The sequence below is a fragment of the Macrobrachium nipponense genome, chromosome 11 (genome assembly GCF_015104395.2).
Source record: "Macrobrachium nipponense isolate FS-2020 chromosome 11, ASM1510439v2, whole genome shotgun sequence".
Lineage (NCBI taxonomy): Eukaryota > Metazoa > Arthropoda > Malacostraca > Decapoda > Palaemonidae > Macrobrachium > Macrobrachium nipponense.
The window spans coordinates 28579865-28597364 of NC_061087.1; the positions used below are offsets into that span (position 1 = coordinate 28579865).

Consider the following 17500-nt stretch of genomic DNA (forward strand, 5'->3'; position numbering starts at 1 on the left):
TGCCTGCCGCTTGATGATGTACGCCACCGAGTTCTTGGGGCATACGCAGTGCATGATCTGCTGCGTGGCGTTGTTGGGGTACGTGATGAAAGTCCAGGTCACGTCTCGGAAATACCGGCATTTCGGGAGCTTCTTGGTGGATTCGCAGATCTGTAGAGGGTAAAAAAAAGCAAAATAAAAAAATTAATTATGTGATTGTGTGGGTATGCACGTAATGCCTAAGTACATATTGGACATGTTATAATTATATATGTAATATGAATTATATATCCCTTTAAAATGATAGTAGATGCACGTGACTTCATTAAATAAGCGAATACCACAGGAAAATGATAGGCAGAAATCCAAGCGCTTTCGTCTTTACTTGACAGTGTCTTGGTAAAGACGAAAGCGCTTGGATTTCTGCCTATCATTTTCCTGTGGTATTCGATTATATATATATATATATATATATATATATATATATATATATATATATATATATATATATATATATATATATATAAATAATATATACACACACATAAAACTCAGGATATCCACATATATTTATATATCCTTGAAATGCCTGGTCTTGTCTGTGATGGTATGCCCATCTGAGGGCAGCAGCGCGGAGCTGCAAGTTTGGCTTCCGGGGCATCGACACTGGCGCTCGGTTCTCGGGGTATCGTAGGTGTCAATTTTGTTGCAGACTGTCCAGGGTGAACACACGGGCAGTTCCTCCTCTGTCTTCTGCCAAGAGAGAGAAAGAGAGAGAGTCAAACGTTGTAAAATTAGTCTGTGGGGCTATTTTGGTGGTGATGCCTATTTTTTTGTCTTTTTGAAGAAGATTCGTCAAAATTGTTTACCTGTTTGTCTGATAACTTTGTCATAAATAAACATTAAGATTAATTAATATATATTATTGAATCAACATTAAAGTTAATATATATTATTAAATCAACATTAAGATTAATATGTATTATTAAATAGCCATTAAGAATAATATATATCACTAAATCAACATCAAGATTAATATATATTATTAAATCAACATTAAGTTTGATTTATATTATTGAATCAACATTAAGAATTTATATATTATATTAATAGTACTTCTTGTAACATCAGCTATACGACGAAAACAAACTTTTTAATTATCTCCAAAACAGTAAACAACGTCATGGCGATGGTACTTGATCGTAACGCCAAGATAACAAACGATAATTAGCGATAATTCCATAATAATTACAACCAAAACACCTGAAAGAAGAAGAAGAAGAAGAAGAAGAAACTGACACAATTTCCCCTTTCAAAGAATCGCCCTAGGCCCGGACGTTCTTAAGGGGGGAGGGGATGGGGAGGTGTGTGATAATGGGCAAAGGCTGGATGCTGGTTCTTTTCGCTGGTAGTGGTGGGGACGGGTTGGTGGGGAAGGGGGCTGGGTGTGGTATGGGTAGGAGGACACCTTGGGAGAGCTGATCTGTAATATGCGGGAGATGCTATGATGGGTGAAGAAGGGTGTCCCAAGGAGTTGCCTCCTTGGGTTGTCCTAGGGGTTGGGGTAGGTGGGGGGGGGGCGTGTTTGAGTTGCGGGCGAGGGAAGCAGAGTTATGAGAGATGCCGTGACTAATGTGGGAAACCTGTGGAAAAGAAAAAGGTGTTGTACAAAGCCAAATATGGTTTAACAGAGGCCACATAAACATTAGGTTGTATTTTAGTAGTCGTGTTGACTTCGAAACTTCATGATTCATTCCTTTTCCTCTTCGGGAATCCTTCACACTGAATGTCTTTATTATGAACGAGTCTTTTCCTTGTTGGTGGGATTCAAACCCATTCTCGGTAGATTATTATTATTATTATTATTATTATTATTAATTATTATTATTATTATTATTATTAGTCTTGGAATGGAGTCTGTACGGTTCACTATTCAGTCTGATTGAAAAGCAGATTTCCGAAAGCTCTCTGTAGAGATTCATTTTTCAATAAACGTACTCATACAAGACTGTGGATTTGTGTCTCCATTTTTATTATTATTATTATTATTATTATTATTATTATTATTATTATTATTATTATTATTATTATTATTATTATTACAACAACAGCGGCACTATTATTATTCTTAGTATCATTAGCAGTAGCAGTAGTTGCTATTGTTCTTTTATATATATATATATATATATATATATATATATATATATATATATATATATATATATATTATATATATATATCGAACTACATATGTCCTTTAATATCTAATTCGCTCTACCTCGGAATTAATATATTTTCATATATGCTTAACCGAGGGGGAATTTATTAAGCGATAATAGAATTGGCCATCGACAGGCGCGAACCAGCGACTTCCCAATCCCAGGACTGGCAGTGAAGCCTTAATAAATTCCCCCTCGGTTAAGCATATATGAAAATATATTAATTCCGAGGTAGAGCGAATTAGATATTAAAGGACATATGTATTAGGGCTTTGCCTTGTATGATAAGGCGCCCTATGAGGTAATGTTAGACTAGCGATAATCTATACGCTAAGTCGGTTGGTATTGCACTTCCATCTTCAATGGAGTGTCTGGGGTTTTGTAGATCACTTACGAAGTCGGTATTATCTTTACGACGATGTGTTAAACTCATGGTTCGGTGAGGTTCTTGTAGAAAACACAAGGTATAAAAATAGTATATTCTTCTGAAGTTTTACATGATGAAGATCAGGTATGATCGTACAAGTCGTTTCTACGACGATAGCTTGATCGCTTCTGCCAATGATGTGGCTAATCCTATTCCTCTACATGATAAAGCTTAGGTAAAGAGGTACAGGTCTTCTAATGACGATAGCTAACTCTGTTCTGCTTGTCTACCATCTCTGTTACAAGTTATGAAGGAACAGACAGTAGTTCGAACATAGAGAACATACGATCAGAATGACATAGTTTCATACGAACACACAATCGAATGAGACACGCTACAGATCACGTAGGCCGTTTGAATAATAGGTCGGGGTAGTTGTCTCAAGCAGGGAGCTTGGACTAATGTTTATAACAAACAATTGAATGACTACAGGTGACGGCATGTTTATCTTAGCTTACATACTTATTGTATACGTCATCTTTAGCGTCTCTAGTCTGATCACATTCCTGCAAGCAATCTGGTTGACCTCTTTAGTTTTTAGACTTTTATATATATGGACTAACATTCCATATTTTTATTATGTAAACACTTACATTAGCTCGGTCAGCTACCAAAACCAACTACTGAATATTACTCAAAACTTGACTTGCATTTGACTTATAGGAGTGTGATACAGACACTATGTGAATATATATATATATAAGTAAATAAAAATTCATGGTGTACATGAATTGAATTCAAGTAATAACAATATAAAACAATGATATTGGTAAATAATAGTGATCACGGATATATAATGATACCAGTTTTTTTGCACTTCATCTCATTAAGATACATATCTACAGAAAATACTAATGTACTCTGATAATTGCATAGAATGAAGATTAACATGATAAAACAAAAATCATATTTTAACTGATAAAAAATTTCATATATGAATTGATAAAGTTATTAATGTTTATGCTGATTGATTCGTTGATTTTTATGGCTAAATGTTATATCTGATTCATTAATTCATATATTAACTCATAAATAACTGCAGATAATGGTAAGATATAAGGTAACAGATTGATTATAGGCTACCTGATTTGTTTATACATATGTATATGGATTCATGATAATTATGAATTAATATATGTGCACTTTAAATAGATTCCTATTGCGTACACGCAAAGATATATTTCGATTCCGTTATTTATGATCATTTATATATAGATTCCTAGTGCGTACACGCAAAAAATATATTTCGATTCTGTTATTTATGATCAATTATATATAGGATACATGATACTTTATATATATAGGATACATGACCGAGGTTATACTACTTCACTTTTAACTAGCTTTCGAACAACTTTTCGTCCATTACACAGTTCCAGACAACCACCTTTAGCCAATTGAAACGGCCTTTTTCAATGGTTAAAACAAGGGGAAAATTTGCCTGGGCGGGTCCAACGTTCCATTTTGCGCTCATACTTATTCTCTGCATCCTAAGCTACACGATTACGTTCGCGATGAATAAAAAAACATCCCAGCACGAGTCCTTTGCCAGCAAAGTAGAGTTGAATATCCTTCGGGTCGTATTTGTCGGAAGTATGTCCCTTTTTGTAGTCGAATTCCGACAGCCGCTGGAGCATTCCGCATTAAAACGAGATTAACGACGAGATACGGTGTCGGTCGAAGAAGTCCATGATGGTGCTTATTCCTTTCACATTGTAGGCGGTTGTTACTCGACTGCCGTCGTCCGCAGCGACGAACGATTTTTTCGAAGTTGCGATGTGAAATTCTCGTACTGCAGGATACTGTAACCAGGTTCCATTAATCAGCCTGCAAGTGAAATTATACTTGTCACAAGGGCAAAGTAAATTCAGACGACATCCAAATACAGGGGAGGGGAGAGCCATTTAGACCAGACTTAACCACATGAATTCCGCTGATATTTTGGAATTCAGAAGAGTCCGCTGTACAAACTTTTTATCCATGGCATTAACAATGAGTGAACCTATCCAGGTCTATGATGACTCGTAAAAATATCCATAATTATAAAAAATAAATAGATATCAATACGAATCTCAAAGAAAATTCGATATTACTGGTAGTAAGTTACTAGACAAAGAAGTGGAAAACGGAGCTAATTGTAAGATTGCCAGGCAACATAAAAGTCAAAGAGAAGATTAATCATGATTCTATGTGCCCTAACAAAAGTTTCATATTCAATTTTCTCGTGCGCATCCTCTGAGGTTAACTTTTAAAACATTATTAATAGGTAGGAGATGCAACGAAAAAACCCACTATGTAACTAATTTCTAAATAAACTTTGGGTTTTCCAAGAAAATGTGACATTTTCCCCATGAATGTTTTACTTGAATTGTAATAGGCTAATGTTGCAAGTAAATATTTCATATTCATATCGTGATACTTCCAAATGTCTATGAGGTTCAGAAAAAAAAATTAATTCATTTTGTTGTTATAGAAATTCTATTTGCTTATATTGTTCATTAATTTTAAAATGATTACAAGTCCTTAACTAATTGCATTACACACACGGATAAGAATATGTTATGTGGCCTGTCATGTGACCTATGAACCACATGTGAAGTTCATGAACTAAGCATTCCTTTCTCCAGTCCAATCTGCTTTTGCAAGCAGAGACGACACACAGATGAGCCTGTGTAAGCAGATTATTGAGGTTAAAAGGAACAAATGCTGATACGGCAATGATGACGTCGTCACTTGGCAGGAGATTGCTCTCAGCCAGCTAAGAGTTTACGTTACTTGCTGTAAGAGATTACGAAGTTTAGTATTTTGACAAAATGATATTTTAGTTGCTTTTAATTCTCCACCCGCATGAGAAGAAAATGTTCTGAAAAAAAAAAAAAACAAAAAAAAAAAAAACAACAGTACCAAAATTGAACAATATATTAGTTTCATGTTGGCATTATGTTAAATAAATATTCCTTATTCAAACTATATGAAAAAGGTTTCCATACAAATTATATATATATTATTAGCCCTGTATAAGATTCATATAGGATTATTCCATAGATAACATTTTCACTTCTAGACTTCCTGACTTTAAAATCTCTTTTATTTATTTTATTTATTTTTTATTTATTATTAGTTTATTTATTTTATTTATTTATTTGAATTTTTGTTTTTTTTTTTTCATTGACTACGAATATAAATCACCGGGACAGACAATATGTCAGTAGATTTTGGATATGTGTTTGAACTTTTAGCTTATTTGTCATTACTAAAGCGTTTAAGTTAGAGTTCAAATCTTTACGCATATATATTTGGATATTTTAATTATCTATGGTTACGTTTTGCTTATTGATTTTATCGTGATTCCTTTTTTTATTATAATTTGTAACCCTTCCGACTTCTTACGGAGTGTATTATATTGACTCCACTTGTATCCATATTTATTTTTATTTTTTTTATATTTATTTATTTATATATTTTTTTATATATATTTGATAAATTAATGGTTGGCTTGAATATGTGGAAAAGTGTTCTAGCGGCGTACCGTATAAGGCTACTTGCGGCATCAATTCTATAGATACAAGATATAAATGATAAGGTATTTAAAACCGCGAGAACCGCTATAATCCGGTCGGATCCAATATCACGAGTTGTAACTCGTAAGACATTGACACTTCCTATTTAATTATCCGTTATTCTACCAAACCGATTGACTCTGGGTGATAAAATATATTATTGGTTTTTCTTAATGGAAAGGAATTCACACAACGTGTTAAGGAGATTATTATTGATTTACACCACCCGAGTCACAGATTATTATGTGTTGAATTCCATATTTACTGATTTAGCACTCATAAATATTCGTAACGCACTCAATTGCGGTGTTTGTTTTTAGTGCTATTAATTCTATATAACGTGTCAAGGAAATACTATTAACACTAAGAAGTGTTTATTCCCTCTGTCAGACTCGTAATTCTGTTAATAATTCTACGTATATTCTTTCAAGGATTGATTTGGCACAGGATAGGCCCTTAACTGACAGGTGTCTTAGTGTGTCCCTTGTTTTCATGACACGTGTTACAATCAGTTATGTGCTTTTTATATCTGTAAGCATTGTAGGCCAGTAAAATAGTGATTGGCTTTCTGTGACATAGTAGGGAACCCTTGGATGACGGAATGCAACAGTTTATGACGATTGGTATGAAAGAGATTATTATTACTACCTGGTCGTTAGTCATCTGCTGTGTTCTTCGGGTTTTCCTCGTCACAGACCTACATATAATATTACATTTGATTACATTATTCTGATACACATACTTTAAATGTACTTTTGCTTTAGGGTTTCTGCTCAAAAGTGTTTATTGTTTTGCTTAGCCACTGACCCTGTTTCCGTTTCGAAGTGTTTATTGTTTGGGTTATGTCTGTTGACGCTTGCTTTGTTCAGTTTGTAACAGTTCTGCGCTCCGACCCAGATATTCAATGCTCGCGATCTCTGGGTTAAGGAATTTTTTTGTTTTTTTTTTTAGATACGGTTTTAACAATAGGCACGGATGTTTCTATATCTTTTAGTCCAATTAATGGTTCTTTGCAGTATGAATGCGGGATTGCGGGATAATGCGTCAGCTATGATAATTGCTTTCCCAGGTAGATATCTTAACTTGGCTCCAAAGACCTGAATGATCATTTGTCACCGAGTTCCTTTTGAAGCTGTGATTAAAGCCTTTGAAAAAACTCGTAAAGGACTCATGTTCAGTCAAGGACTTTATCAGGATAGCCATAGATTATGAACTTAAAATCTACTAGTGAGTTAAAGATACCTAGCCCTTCCTTGCCTATTACTGTATATTTACTTTCAGAGGGCTTTAGTTTACGTGAATAAAAAGCTATAGGGAAGAACTGTTTATCATATTACTGAAGTAATACCCTCTTACCCCTTGGTCTGAGGCGTCTGTTGCAATAAAAAAAAAAAAAAAAAAAAAAAAAAAAAAAAAATTCCTTATTTAAGTCAGGGATTTTTTTAAGTTAGGTAAGCTGCATTTTCCGCTTTTAAGATATTGAACGCCTGTTGATGCTTTTCAGACCATAATAAATCTACGCTCTTCTTCGTAAGATCTGTTAAAGGAGCTGTCATCATTGAAGAGTTACATATTTACATACGATTGTAATACCCACTAAAGCGCGAAAGTGCTGTATCCCCCTTTTTACGTTAATAGGTACCGGAAGTTATGAATAGCCGACACCTTACCACGGACTACTTTAAGACCTTGACTAGACACATAAAACCTAGATAAACATGTTCGGTTTTAAAAAACTCACATTTAGATATTTTACTCTGAGATTATTTGTCTTTGTCTCTGTAGCACTAGCTCTACTTTATGTGAATGTACATCTAAGGTATTAGAAAAGATTACAAGATCATCCATATAGGCATGTAGGGTATCCCTAAAAAGTCTCCAAACACTATATTATAATTGGGGTGCAACGTAAGCCGGAGGCATACGTAAAAATTGATAATGTCCCTGAGTGTGCTGAAAAACAAAACGGTATATGAGGTACAATCACTTAGGTAATGGTATCAGGTAAAAGCCTTTAAGTAAGTCCAAGTTGGTGAAAAAAAAATTATTCTAACCTAACAGAGATAAGATGTCGTCGGTACATGGCACTGGAAACTATCGGGAGTCGTTTCCTTGTTTAAGTGACAGAAATCTACGCAGATACGCCAAGTCCGATCTTTTATGGCATGACGTTTGTTTTTGGGAGGGAAAATTATATTGGGCTATTTGATTTCCTAATGGCTCCTATTACTAACATTTTTCAACTTCGTCATTTATCTCTATTTTGAAATTTCATTGAGAATCTATACGAAGGTACGTAAATAGCTTTATGTTTGGTCCTTAAACCGTGTTTTGTTTTGTGTTAATTACATCCGTTTTTTTTCCAGAGATCACTCGCCAGTGGAGAAACTTCCTGTATTCAGGTAAAAGAAATCAAAAAAAATTCTGCTGAATCACCTCTGCTTGAATGACTTTACGGATATTACTTTAGATAGATTATCAGAGAGATTCATCCACGACTGGTTGGGCGTGATTAAAAATTAGCAACAATAAAAAATGCGATATTTATAACTTCCGTATCCACGGTAGTTATACTTTTTAGGGCTTTGTTCGCGGAAATCGTTATATTTCAGAGTGTCGGGAAGGATTAAAAATTTCATTTCCCAGCAAAGTCTTTTTACACGCACTAAGACATTCGAGGGTGCATGCTTCTCGAGATTTTTGCGTGCAAAGTACGACTGCGGTTGTGGGAGAATTCTGTTGGGTCATTTGAACAATGTTTACGATTTATGAGAACAAATGTATAGTTCCTTTATATAAGTTATTATTTGATTAACTGTCTCATTTTTGTTCAAACGGATTTTAATATGTTTGAAGGTTTATAGGATTTTCCTTTGATAAACACGCCTTATTTTGGCGAGGATGTAAGATAATATTTTGTATACCCCTAGATGGATCTTACAATTACACTACATACAGATCAACGTTTTTTTTTATAACTATAGAGTATCTGTAAACGCTCGCTTATCCGGACTTCTCATTAGGGAAGTTCGAACAACAGACGGTGAGTCCGTAAATACAAGATATTACGTGTATTAAAGAAATAAAACAAGATATTCTAATTTTTACGGCGCGTACAGTTGGGCTTAATCCACCAGTATTTATTATAACTTAATGTATTAAAATTAAAACGAAAACCTGCTCTGATTACTTTATACGGTCGTGTGATACATAGGGAAATTCCTTTTTAATTTTAAAAAGGTATTTGGGATGTATGATCCAACATCGCTTTTTCCCCACTCTGCTAGAGTCGCTTATTGTGTGGAATTTGCTTTGCTTTGAACACTTCGGCAGTTTTTTTTTGACTGACCTTGACCGCTTGACTAGGTGACACAGTCACCGAGTTTGCTTGTTTGATTCTGAACGGGCTACTGTTTCTATTTCTTTTTGTAATAATTAGGATCCTTCTCTTTATTACCATCGGCAACGTGTGTGTTTTTTAGCATTATGTTGCTGGTTACGTATAAAGCAATGAATGACGAACTATTAGGAACTGAGCGATTACTAATAAGACAAGTTATCACTACTGCATACAATATTAACTGTTTGTACTTCATTCTTTGCTAAAATTTGAAATAGTGAGGGATCCTGGTCAGCGCATTTAGCCTGATGAAAGTTTTTTACAGACATGTTATTCCTTGCAATCCAGCCATATTTTTAAAGTTAAGTTGAGTCATTGAGGTTCGATATTTTATATAACTCAAAAAACTCAAGGCTAAAACTGCGATCGGGACTTTGCAAGGAGCATTTATTGTCATGACCCGAAATAGTGTTACCTCTAATTTATATAGATTTGTACGGGTGTTCCACTTGTGTTTTGTGTGTTTTCTAATCACTACGGTGCTTAACGACCCTATCCATGCATCTGTATAAATACAGACGTCCACTGCGTAAACGCATATTCACTGTTTAATATGATTTGTTACGTAAGGGATTAATAATCACCCAAAATGATAAAATTAACATAGTATATGATTATGATATTTCAGTAGAAACTTCTGGAAACAGACACTCAAAGATAAAAAAACTCGCAGTAGCGAAATCTCAATGATGTAGATAATTTCTGTAAAAAGTAAGATTAAGAATGTCTCGTACTTCAGCCACAGGAATAACGAAATTCTACCTGTAAAGGAAACACTCAAAGTTACTCCAAATGAATAAAAAATTGTACTTAGCTTGCTTTTGTGGGAAGTCACGGTGTTCCGATAACGACACACGGCCTTGGTCCTCCTCCTCTATTTAGCGGACGACCTGGTTTGGCTTCAGTTTCCCCGTGCGCGTTGTTTTCGATGATTCGAGCCCTTAAAAATCCGATGCTGCAGACGCGTTCGGTTTTGTTTCTTGCAGTGCCGGAAACGCTCACTAACGATGTTTTCTTGAATGATTCTAATGAGAGACGAAGCTTCCGTTGCCGTAGGAAAAGGACACGTCGGTTTTGTTTTTCTTGAAGTTATTCACTAACGATGATACTAAGTTGGTTGAAGATCTGTTGCTTTCGTCGTCGTTGAAGAGTTCTTATTGTTTTCTAAGTCGCTCATTATGTTGCTTGAAGAATCTGCTGCTTCCGTCGTCGTTGACTTCTTATGATACATGATTTATTATTCTGGTTTTTCTTCGTAGACGTTGTAGAGTTCTTCTGGTACGCTGGCCACCAAATATTAGGGCTTTGCCTTGTATGATAAGGCGCCCTATGAGGTAATGTTAGACTAGCGATAATCTATACGCTAAGTCGGTTGGTATTGCACTTCCATCTTCAATGGAGTGTCTGGGGTTTTGTAGATCACTTTACGAAGTCGGTATTATCTTTACGACGATGTGTTAAACTCATGGTTCGGTGAGGTTCTTGTAGAAAACACAAGGTATAAAAATAGTATATTCTTCTGAAGTTTTACATGATGAAGATCAGGTATGATCGTACAAGTCTTCTATGTAGTTCGATATATGTATATGGATCACGGTAATGTGATAGACTTACATATATATATATATATATATATATATATATATATATATATATATATATATATATATATATATATATATATATTATATAAATACAGTGTAGATGTATATGTATACACACAAATGTACTCACACACGTTATATATAGATACTCTGGCAACATCGAGACATGGATGACTAGAACGCTTCAGTTCAAAATTATGAAACATTTATAAATATTCTAGAAAAATATTGATAACATTTACACGAAATATACGTAAACTGGAGACAAGTTTCCATCTTGTCTTTCCACGGAAACTTAAACTTCATTAGGAGAGAGAGAGAGAGAGAGAGAGAGAGAGAGAGAGAGAGAGAGAGAGAGAGAGAGAGGAAGAGAGAGAGAGAGAGAGAGAGAGAGAGAGGGTTACTTTCCCTCACGGGAGGAAGGACAGTCCATTTTTTGGGGGACATGCCTTGTTTGACCTGACATGACATTATTTTATTTCCCCCCACGGCAACCGAATGCCTTCATATATTCCGGAGTTGTTACCTATGCATTGTTTCTTATCGCAGTCTTTCCATTTAGTTGATTTTCGTTTTCGATCGCCTTCTTTCTATAATGTTTGATCTGTCGCTGTTTACCGCTTTCTGTAAGTTTATTTACGTTTTATATTATTCTTGGCTCTCTTTCTTGGAAGTTCATTTTTGCTTGATGCAAATGAAGCTTAGTTTTTACCTTCATATAATAATGATAATATTCTCTTTGGTACATTTTACAATCTATAATTTTCGTTACTTATTTTGGCTGTTTTAAGGTTTTATTGTCTTTTGAAACATTGCTATATCTCGCGCTGTTCGTAACCCATTTTACCATATTATCATCCAAATCACGCATGAAACGGCATTTGTTTTGCGTTTTACCGCGCATTGTACTATCGATATCAGTCATAAATCAAGTCATGTTTTTGTATTGCATTTTATTATGTAGTCTTTATATCTAGTTTTTATTTTGTTTTTGAGGCCCTGTTTATTTAAATAATTCTCCCCTTTGTTCCGTTCATTAGTTATAACGTGTCCTCTAGACGATTAGATTATAACCATTTTCTTGAATATAGTAGTAGTAGTAGTAGTAGTAGTAGTATAATTAATAGTAATAGTAGTAGCACTGATAGTCATTGAAAAGGCTCCATCACCCCCCTTCCCCCCAATCGTTTTCTTTGTCTTCCTCAAGTGGAGATCATACCTTTTGCAACGGCTCCCACTGAGCGTCTTCATTTCAACAGCCTTCCCGTAAGCCATACCCCCCTCCCCCCTTCGTTTCTCCGCCCCCCAACCCAGCTAAACCCCTACCGCCCCCTCCCCCTTCAAACGACAATCAACCCCGCTTCCTCCTCCCACCTCCTCCAGGGGGAGGAAGAATCCCCGAAAAGCCTCCTCCTTTCATTCATTCATTCCTCCATTCCTTTTCTGTGACCCGGGTGACCCAGGGGCCGTGAACTTGACCCCTTCGGTTCCACGAAGGATTTCGAGGGCTGCTCGGGGTCTTCCTGATGTCGGTGGAAAGTGGAGGGAAGGAAGGTCAGGGGAGACGCCACCTGCCGCACCATTAAAGGAAAGAAGAAGAAGAAGAAGAAGAAGAAAGTTCCAAGGACTTTGGATACTGTAGGGAATAACCGATAATTATGTGAAATTTTTTTTTTAGAATGTCTCAGGAATGAGAGAGGAAGAGAGAGAGAGAGAGAGAGAAAATTTACGGCACAAGCGCAGAGAGCCGTAGGACTGGCATCTCAGTGCCCCTTTTTCTTGCCCAAGCTCGACGAAAGCAAGAGAAAGGAAGATGAGCGTGGACAGACTTTCAGGGGTTCTTAATACTGGGCATCCATATCCCTTGGGGGTATGAGAACCACATGCTGGGGGTATGGGACTTGTACATTTTGTAAATTAATAACTATAAAAAACTATAAATGCCTTTGATTTTCTTGTATGTTCTGCTCCTAGCTATCCATACCTAAAGTATGTATTAAGCATAGGGGGTATGGAACCATATTGGGCCATTCGTCGGGGATCTAGAGTCATCAAAAGGTTAAGAACCCCCGTTCTAAGGTAAGGCTGAAAGCATGTCCACGACCCAGGGAAAACAGAAGTAGAAAGAGAATTCCAAACGGGCCCTCCATAAACTGATACGGAACTGCCATAACAAATTGAAGATACTTAGCAAATGATATTAAGTGAAATTGCGTTGGAATAATTCACCCTCTTTCTGTTTGTTCCATAATTACCGAGATGTGGTTCTTATATTTTCACTGTCAACATCGAGTTTTTACAACAAATTACTATTTAAAAAAGATTTTTGGTGGAATATGTCAGGATACTGTCTCACCGTTTGATCTCCCTTGCAAATTACTAGTTTTTTTTGTTATCTATAGATCATGTTCGATGCTGCTGAAACTACAGAGAGAGAGAGAGAGAGAGAGAGAGAGAGAGAGAGAGAGAGAGAGAGAGAGAGAGAGAGTGTTAAAAGCGGAGCGCTATTATTTCATACTTCCAGCTACCGATTTTTTTATTTATCTATCTCTAACCAGTGTAAATACAGACCAATGAAGAATCGCTCTCCTAACAGAGTAGGTCTAAGCGCTACGCGCATGCGTGTGAAAGGAAGGCAGGCGGATAAAGGGTTGTGGGGGGGTCAAGGAGGTCACTGAGGGGGTGGGGGGTCGCGACACCTCCCCCCTCTACCCCCCAGCCAAATGAGAGGAAATCAACTATTTTAATGGGAAAATAAGGGCTGGAAGAAGAACCCTTCTCAGAAGAAGACAATAATGAAGTTAAGTTGCCAGGGTGCCTGCTGCTGCTGTTGTAGTTGTTGTTCGGTTGTTGTTGTTATTGTTGCTGCGGCTGTTGCATCATCTAACACACCCCTCCCCGCCCCCCTCTTCTCTAAGTCTTTTCGCGCGATGTTCGTCATGACTGATGGACGGGGAACTCGAGACGAGGAGTTCACCAAGGTTATTTTTAGGCCCGCTGCGGTTTCTCACCGCGTTCTCGGGAAATGCGGTTACGGCGCGGCGGCACAGCGGCGGCGTCCGCAGCGGATTGCGGCGGTATCTGCTGAGATTAATATCGAATGAGGTGAGGTGAGGAGGGGGAGGAGGGGGAGAAGGAATATACTCTGTTAAGTCGTGTTTCTCGAACTGACATTCCGGAGACTCCTGAACCCCTCGTGATTCGGAGTCACTTTGGTCGTCGGAGAGTTGACATTTTCGGGTTCCTCATTTTTTTTATTTTTTTCTGTCACCTCGCCTCGCAGGCAGTCTCGAGGGAGAGGCTTTGACAGGCCGCTATTACTTCTATTGCTTTTGGATACTGAGATTTTTATTATTATTATTATTATTATTATTTTATTATTATTATTATTAAGTCTTGAGAGACTTTTATATTATTATTATTATTATTCTTTGGTACATGTTTTTTTTCTTAATAATGGCAGTTTTTAACGAATCAATCTTATTCAAGGTCTTTTCAATTCTCCTGATATTCGTTTTTCTGACACAGCTAGGTTATCATAATTATTGTTATTACATTCACTGAGTCCTGAAACACTTTCTATTATTATTATTATTATTTTTTTTTTTTGTTTTTTTTTTTTTTTTTTTTTTTTTTTTGCTCTATCACAGTCCTCCAATTCGACTGGGTGGTATTTATAGTGTGGGGTTCCGGGTTGCATCCTGCCTCCTTAGGACACCATCACTCTTCTTACTATGTGTGCCGTTTCTAGGATCACACTCTTCTGCATGAGTCCTGGAGCTACTTCAGCCTCTAGGTTTTTCTAGATTCCTTTTCAGGGATCTGGGATCGTGCCTAGTGCTCCTATGATTATGGTACGATTTCCACTGGCATATCCATATTCTTCTTATTTCTATTTCAGATCTTGATACTTATCCAATTTTTCCCTCTCTTTCTCTTCAACTCTGGTGTCCCATGGTATTGCGACATCAATAGTGATACTTTCTTCTTGACCTTGTCAATCAACGTCACGTCTGGTCTGTTTGCACGTATCACCCTATCCGTTCTGATACCATAGTCCCCAGAGAGGATCTTTGCCTGATCGTTTCTATCACTCCCTTCAGGTTGGTGCTCGTACACTTATTACTGCAAGGTAGCTGATGTTTCTTGCACAGGCTCCAGTGGAGGGCTATTTTGCTACTGAATCATGCCTCTTTTTGTACTGGTTCTGTGCAAGTGCCGGGCATTCACTTGCTATGTGGTTTATGGTTTCACTTTTCGTATTGCACTTCCTACATATGGGAGAGATGTTATTTCCGTCTATCGTACTTTGAACATATCTGGTTCTTAGGGCCTGATCTTGCGCCGCTGTTATCATTCCTTCAGTTTCCTTCTTTAGCTCTCCCCTCTGTAGCCATTGCCAATTGTCATCGCTGGCTAGTTCTTTAGTCTGTCTCTGTATTGTCCGTGCATTGGTTTGTTGTGCCAGGTCCTCTGTTCTTTCTGTCTTTCCTCCTGCTCTGTAATATTTCTGGGTCTTCGTCTGCTTTTATTAGTCCTTCTTCCCATCACTCTTTAGCCACTCGTCTTCACTGGTTTTCAGATATTGCCCCAGTGCTCTGTTTTCGATGTTGACGCAGTCCTCTATAACTTAGTAGTCCTCTCCCTCCTTCCTTTCGTGTTAGTATAGTCTGTCCGTATTTGCTCTTGGGTGTAGTGCTTTGTGTATTGTCATATGTTTCCTGGTTTTCTGATCTATGCTGCGGAGTTTCTGCCTTCGTCCATTCCACTATTCCTGCGCTGTATCTGATTACTGGCACTGCCCATGTGTTTGTTTATGGCTTTTATCATATTTCCGGCGTTGAGTTTTGACTTGAGTATCGCCTTGAGTCTCTGCATATATTCTTTCCTGATCGTGTCTTTCATCTCTTGGTGTTTTATATCTCCTCCTTCCATTATTCCCAGGTATTTGTATCCTGTCTCATCTATGTGTTTGATGTTGCTCCCATCTGGTAGCTTTATCCCTTCAGTTCTCGTTACTTTTATTTCGCCTTTTTGTATGTTGACTAAGGCGCATTTTTCTATTCCAAACTCCATCCTGATGTCCCCAGATACAATCCTTACAGTCTGGATTAGGGTAGCTTATTTCCTTGATGCTCTTACCATACAGCTTGATGTCGTCCATGAACATCAGATGGTTGATTCTGTTGCCTCTTTTCTTGAGTTGGTACCCGGCATCCATCTTCTGTAGTACTTTTGATTATTGATTATTATTATTATTATTATTATTATTATTCACAACAATCAACCCTCCAGGGGATATGGTGTTCATTAGAAAGAAGTAACATAAGGTAATGGGAAACAGAAAGAAGAAGTTACTTACAAAAAGAGAGAGAGAGAGAGAGAGAGAGAGAGAGAGAGAGAGAGAGAGAGAGAGAGAGAGAGAGAGAGATTAAGAAATTGATAAATAACCATGAAAATGTATTGGGGCTTCAGAAATGAGTTCAGGTTTAGAAAATTCTGCAACGCACGAAACGTTAACAAAAGCCAAACGTTAAGAAAACGTTCACTAACAACAAAAGTGGGAAATAAAGATGATTAAAAACAAAAAGAATTAAAGAAAGAATGAAGCGTTGTCTCTGGTGGGAGCCAGTGAGTCGAAACGTCCAAATAATAACGTTTTGAATTCAGTGTGCATTGGGATATCATGAGAGGCCACTGTATTGTTATAAATGATAATAATAATAATAATAATAATAATAAAATAATAATAATAATAATAATAATAATAATAATAATAATAATAATAGTTTTAATTTTGAACGATCCCGTAAGAAGTAACAAAAACGAGACGCAGTGAGCAATATCTACTACTACTACTACTACTACTACTACTACTACTACTACTACTACTACTACTACTAATAATAATAATAATAATAATAATAATGTTTTAATTTTTAACATTCCCGTAAGAAGTAACAAAATGAGACTCGGGGAGTAACATCTACTAACTACTACTACTACTAATAATAATAGTAATTATAATAATAATTAATCTCGAATATTCTCATGATCAAAATAAACAAAAGAAAAAAAAAAACGGGAGAGTCGGCGGCGGTGTCGGAAGTGGTTCAGAGAGGCATCCAGCCATCCAGCGAGCCTTCAGAAACAAAGAGCTGGGGAGCTCTAGGCCAACAAAACGTACCCTGCCCGTCAATCTCTGCAAATTGCAAGGTGCTTATGCAAGTATACAGAGCCCTAGACTGAACAACGGACCGACAGACAGAAACATAGTCACTGGGGGTTGAGCAGAGAGAGAGAGAGAGAGA

At 36.8% G+C, this 17500-nt stretch overlaps 1 protein-coding gene across 1 annotated transcript in view; it reads right to left on the reverse strand.

The window, feature by feature from the left end:
* The window catches only part of LOC135200634 (protein giant-lens-like), a 68436-nt gene that overhangs the window by 2357 nt on the left and 48579 nt on the right, over positions 1–17500 (reverse strand). The window contains exons 2-3 of the mRNA XM_064229277.1: positions 559–732; positions 1–150 (exon numbers count right to left, since the gene is read on the reverse strand). The exon at positions 1–150 is cut by the window's left edge and continues 57 nt beyond it. Of these exons, the coding sequence (XP_064085347.1) occupies positions 1–150; positions 559–732 (324 nt within the window). The remainder of the gene's footprint in view (positions 151–558; positions 733–17500) is intronic.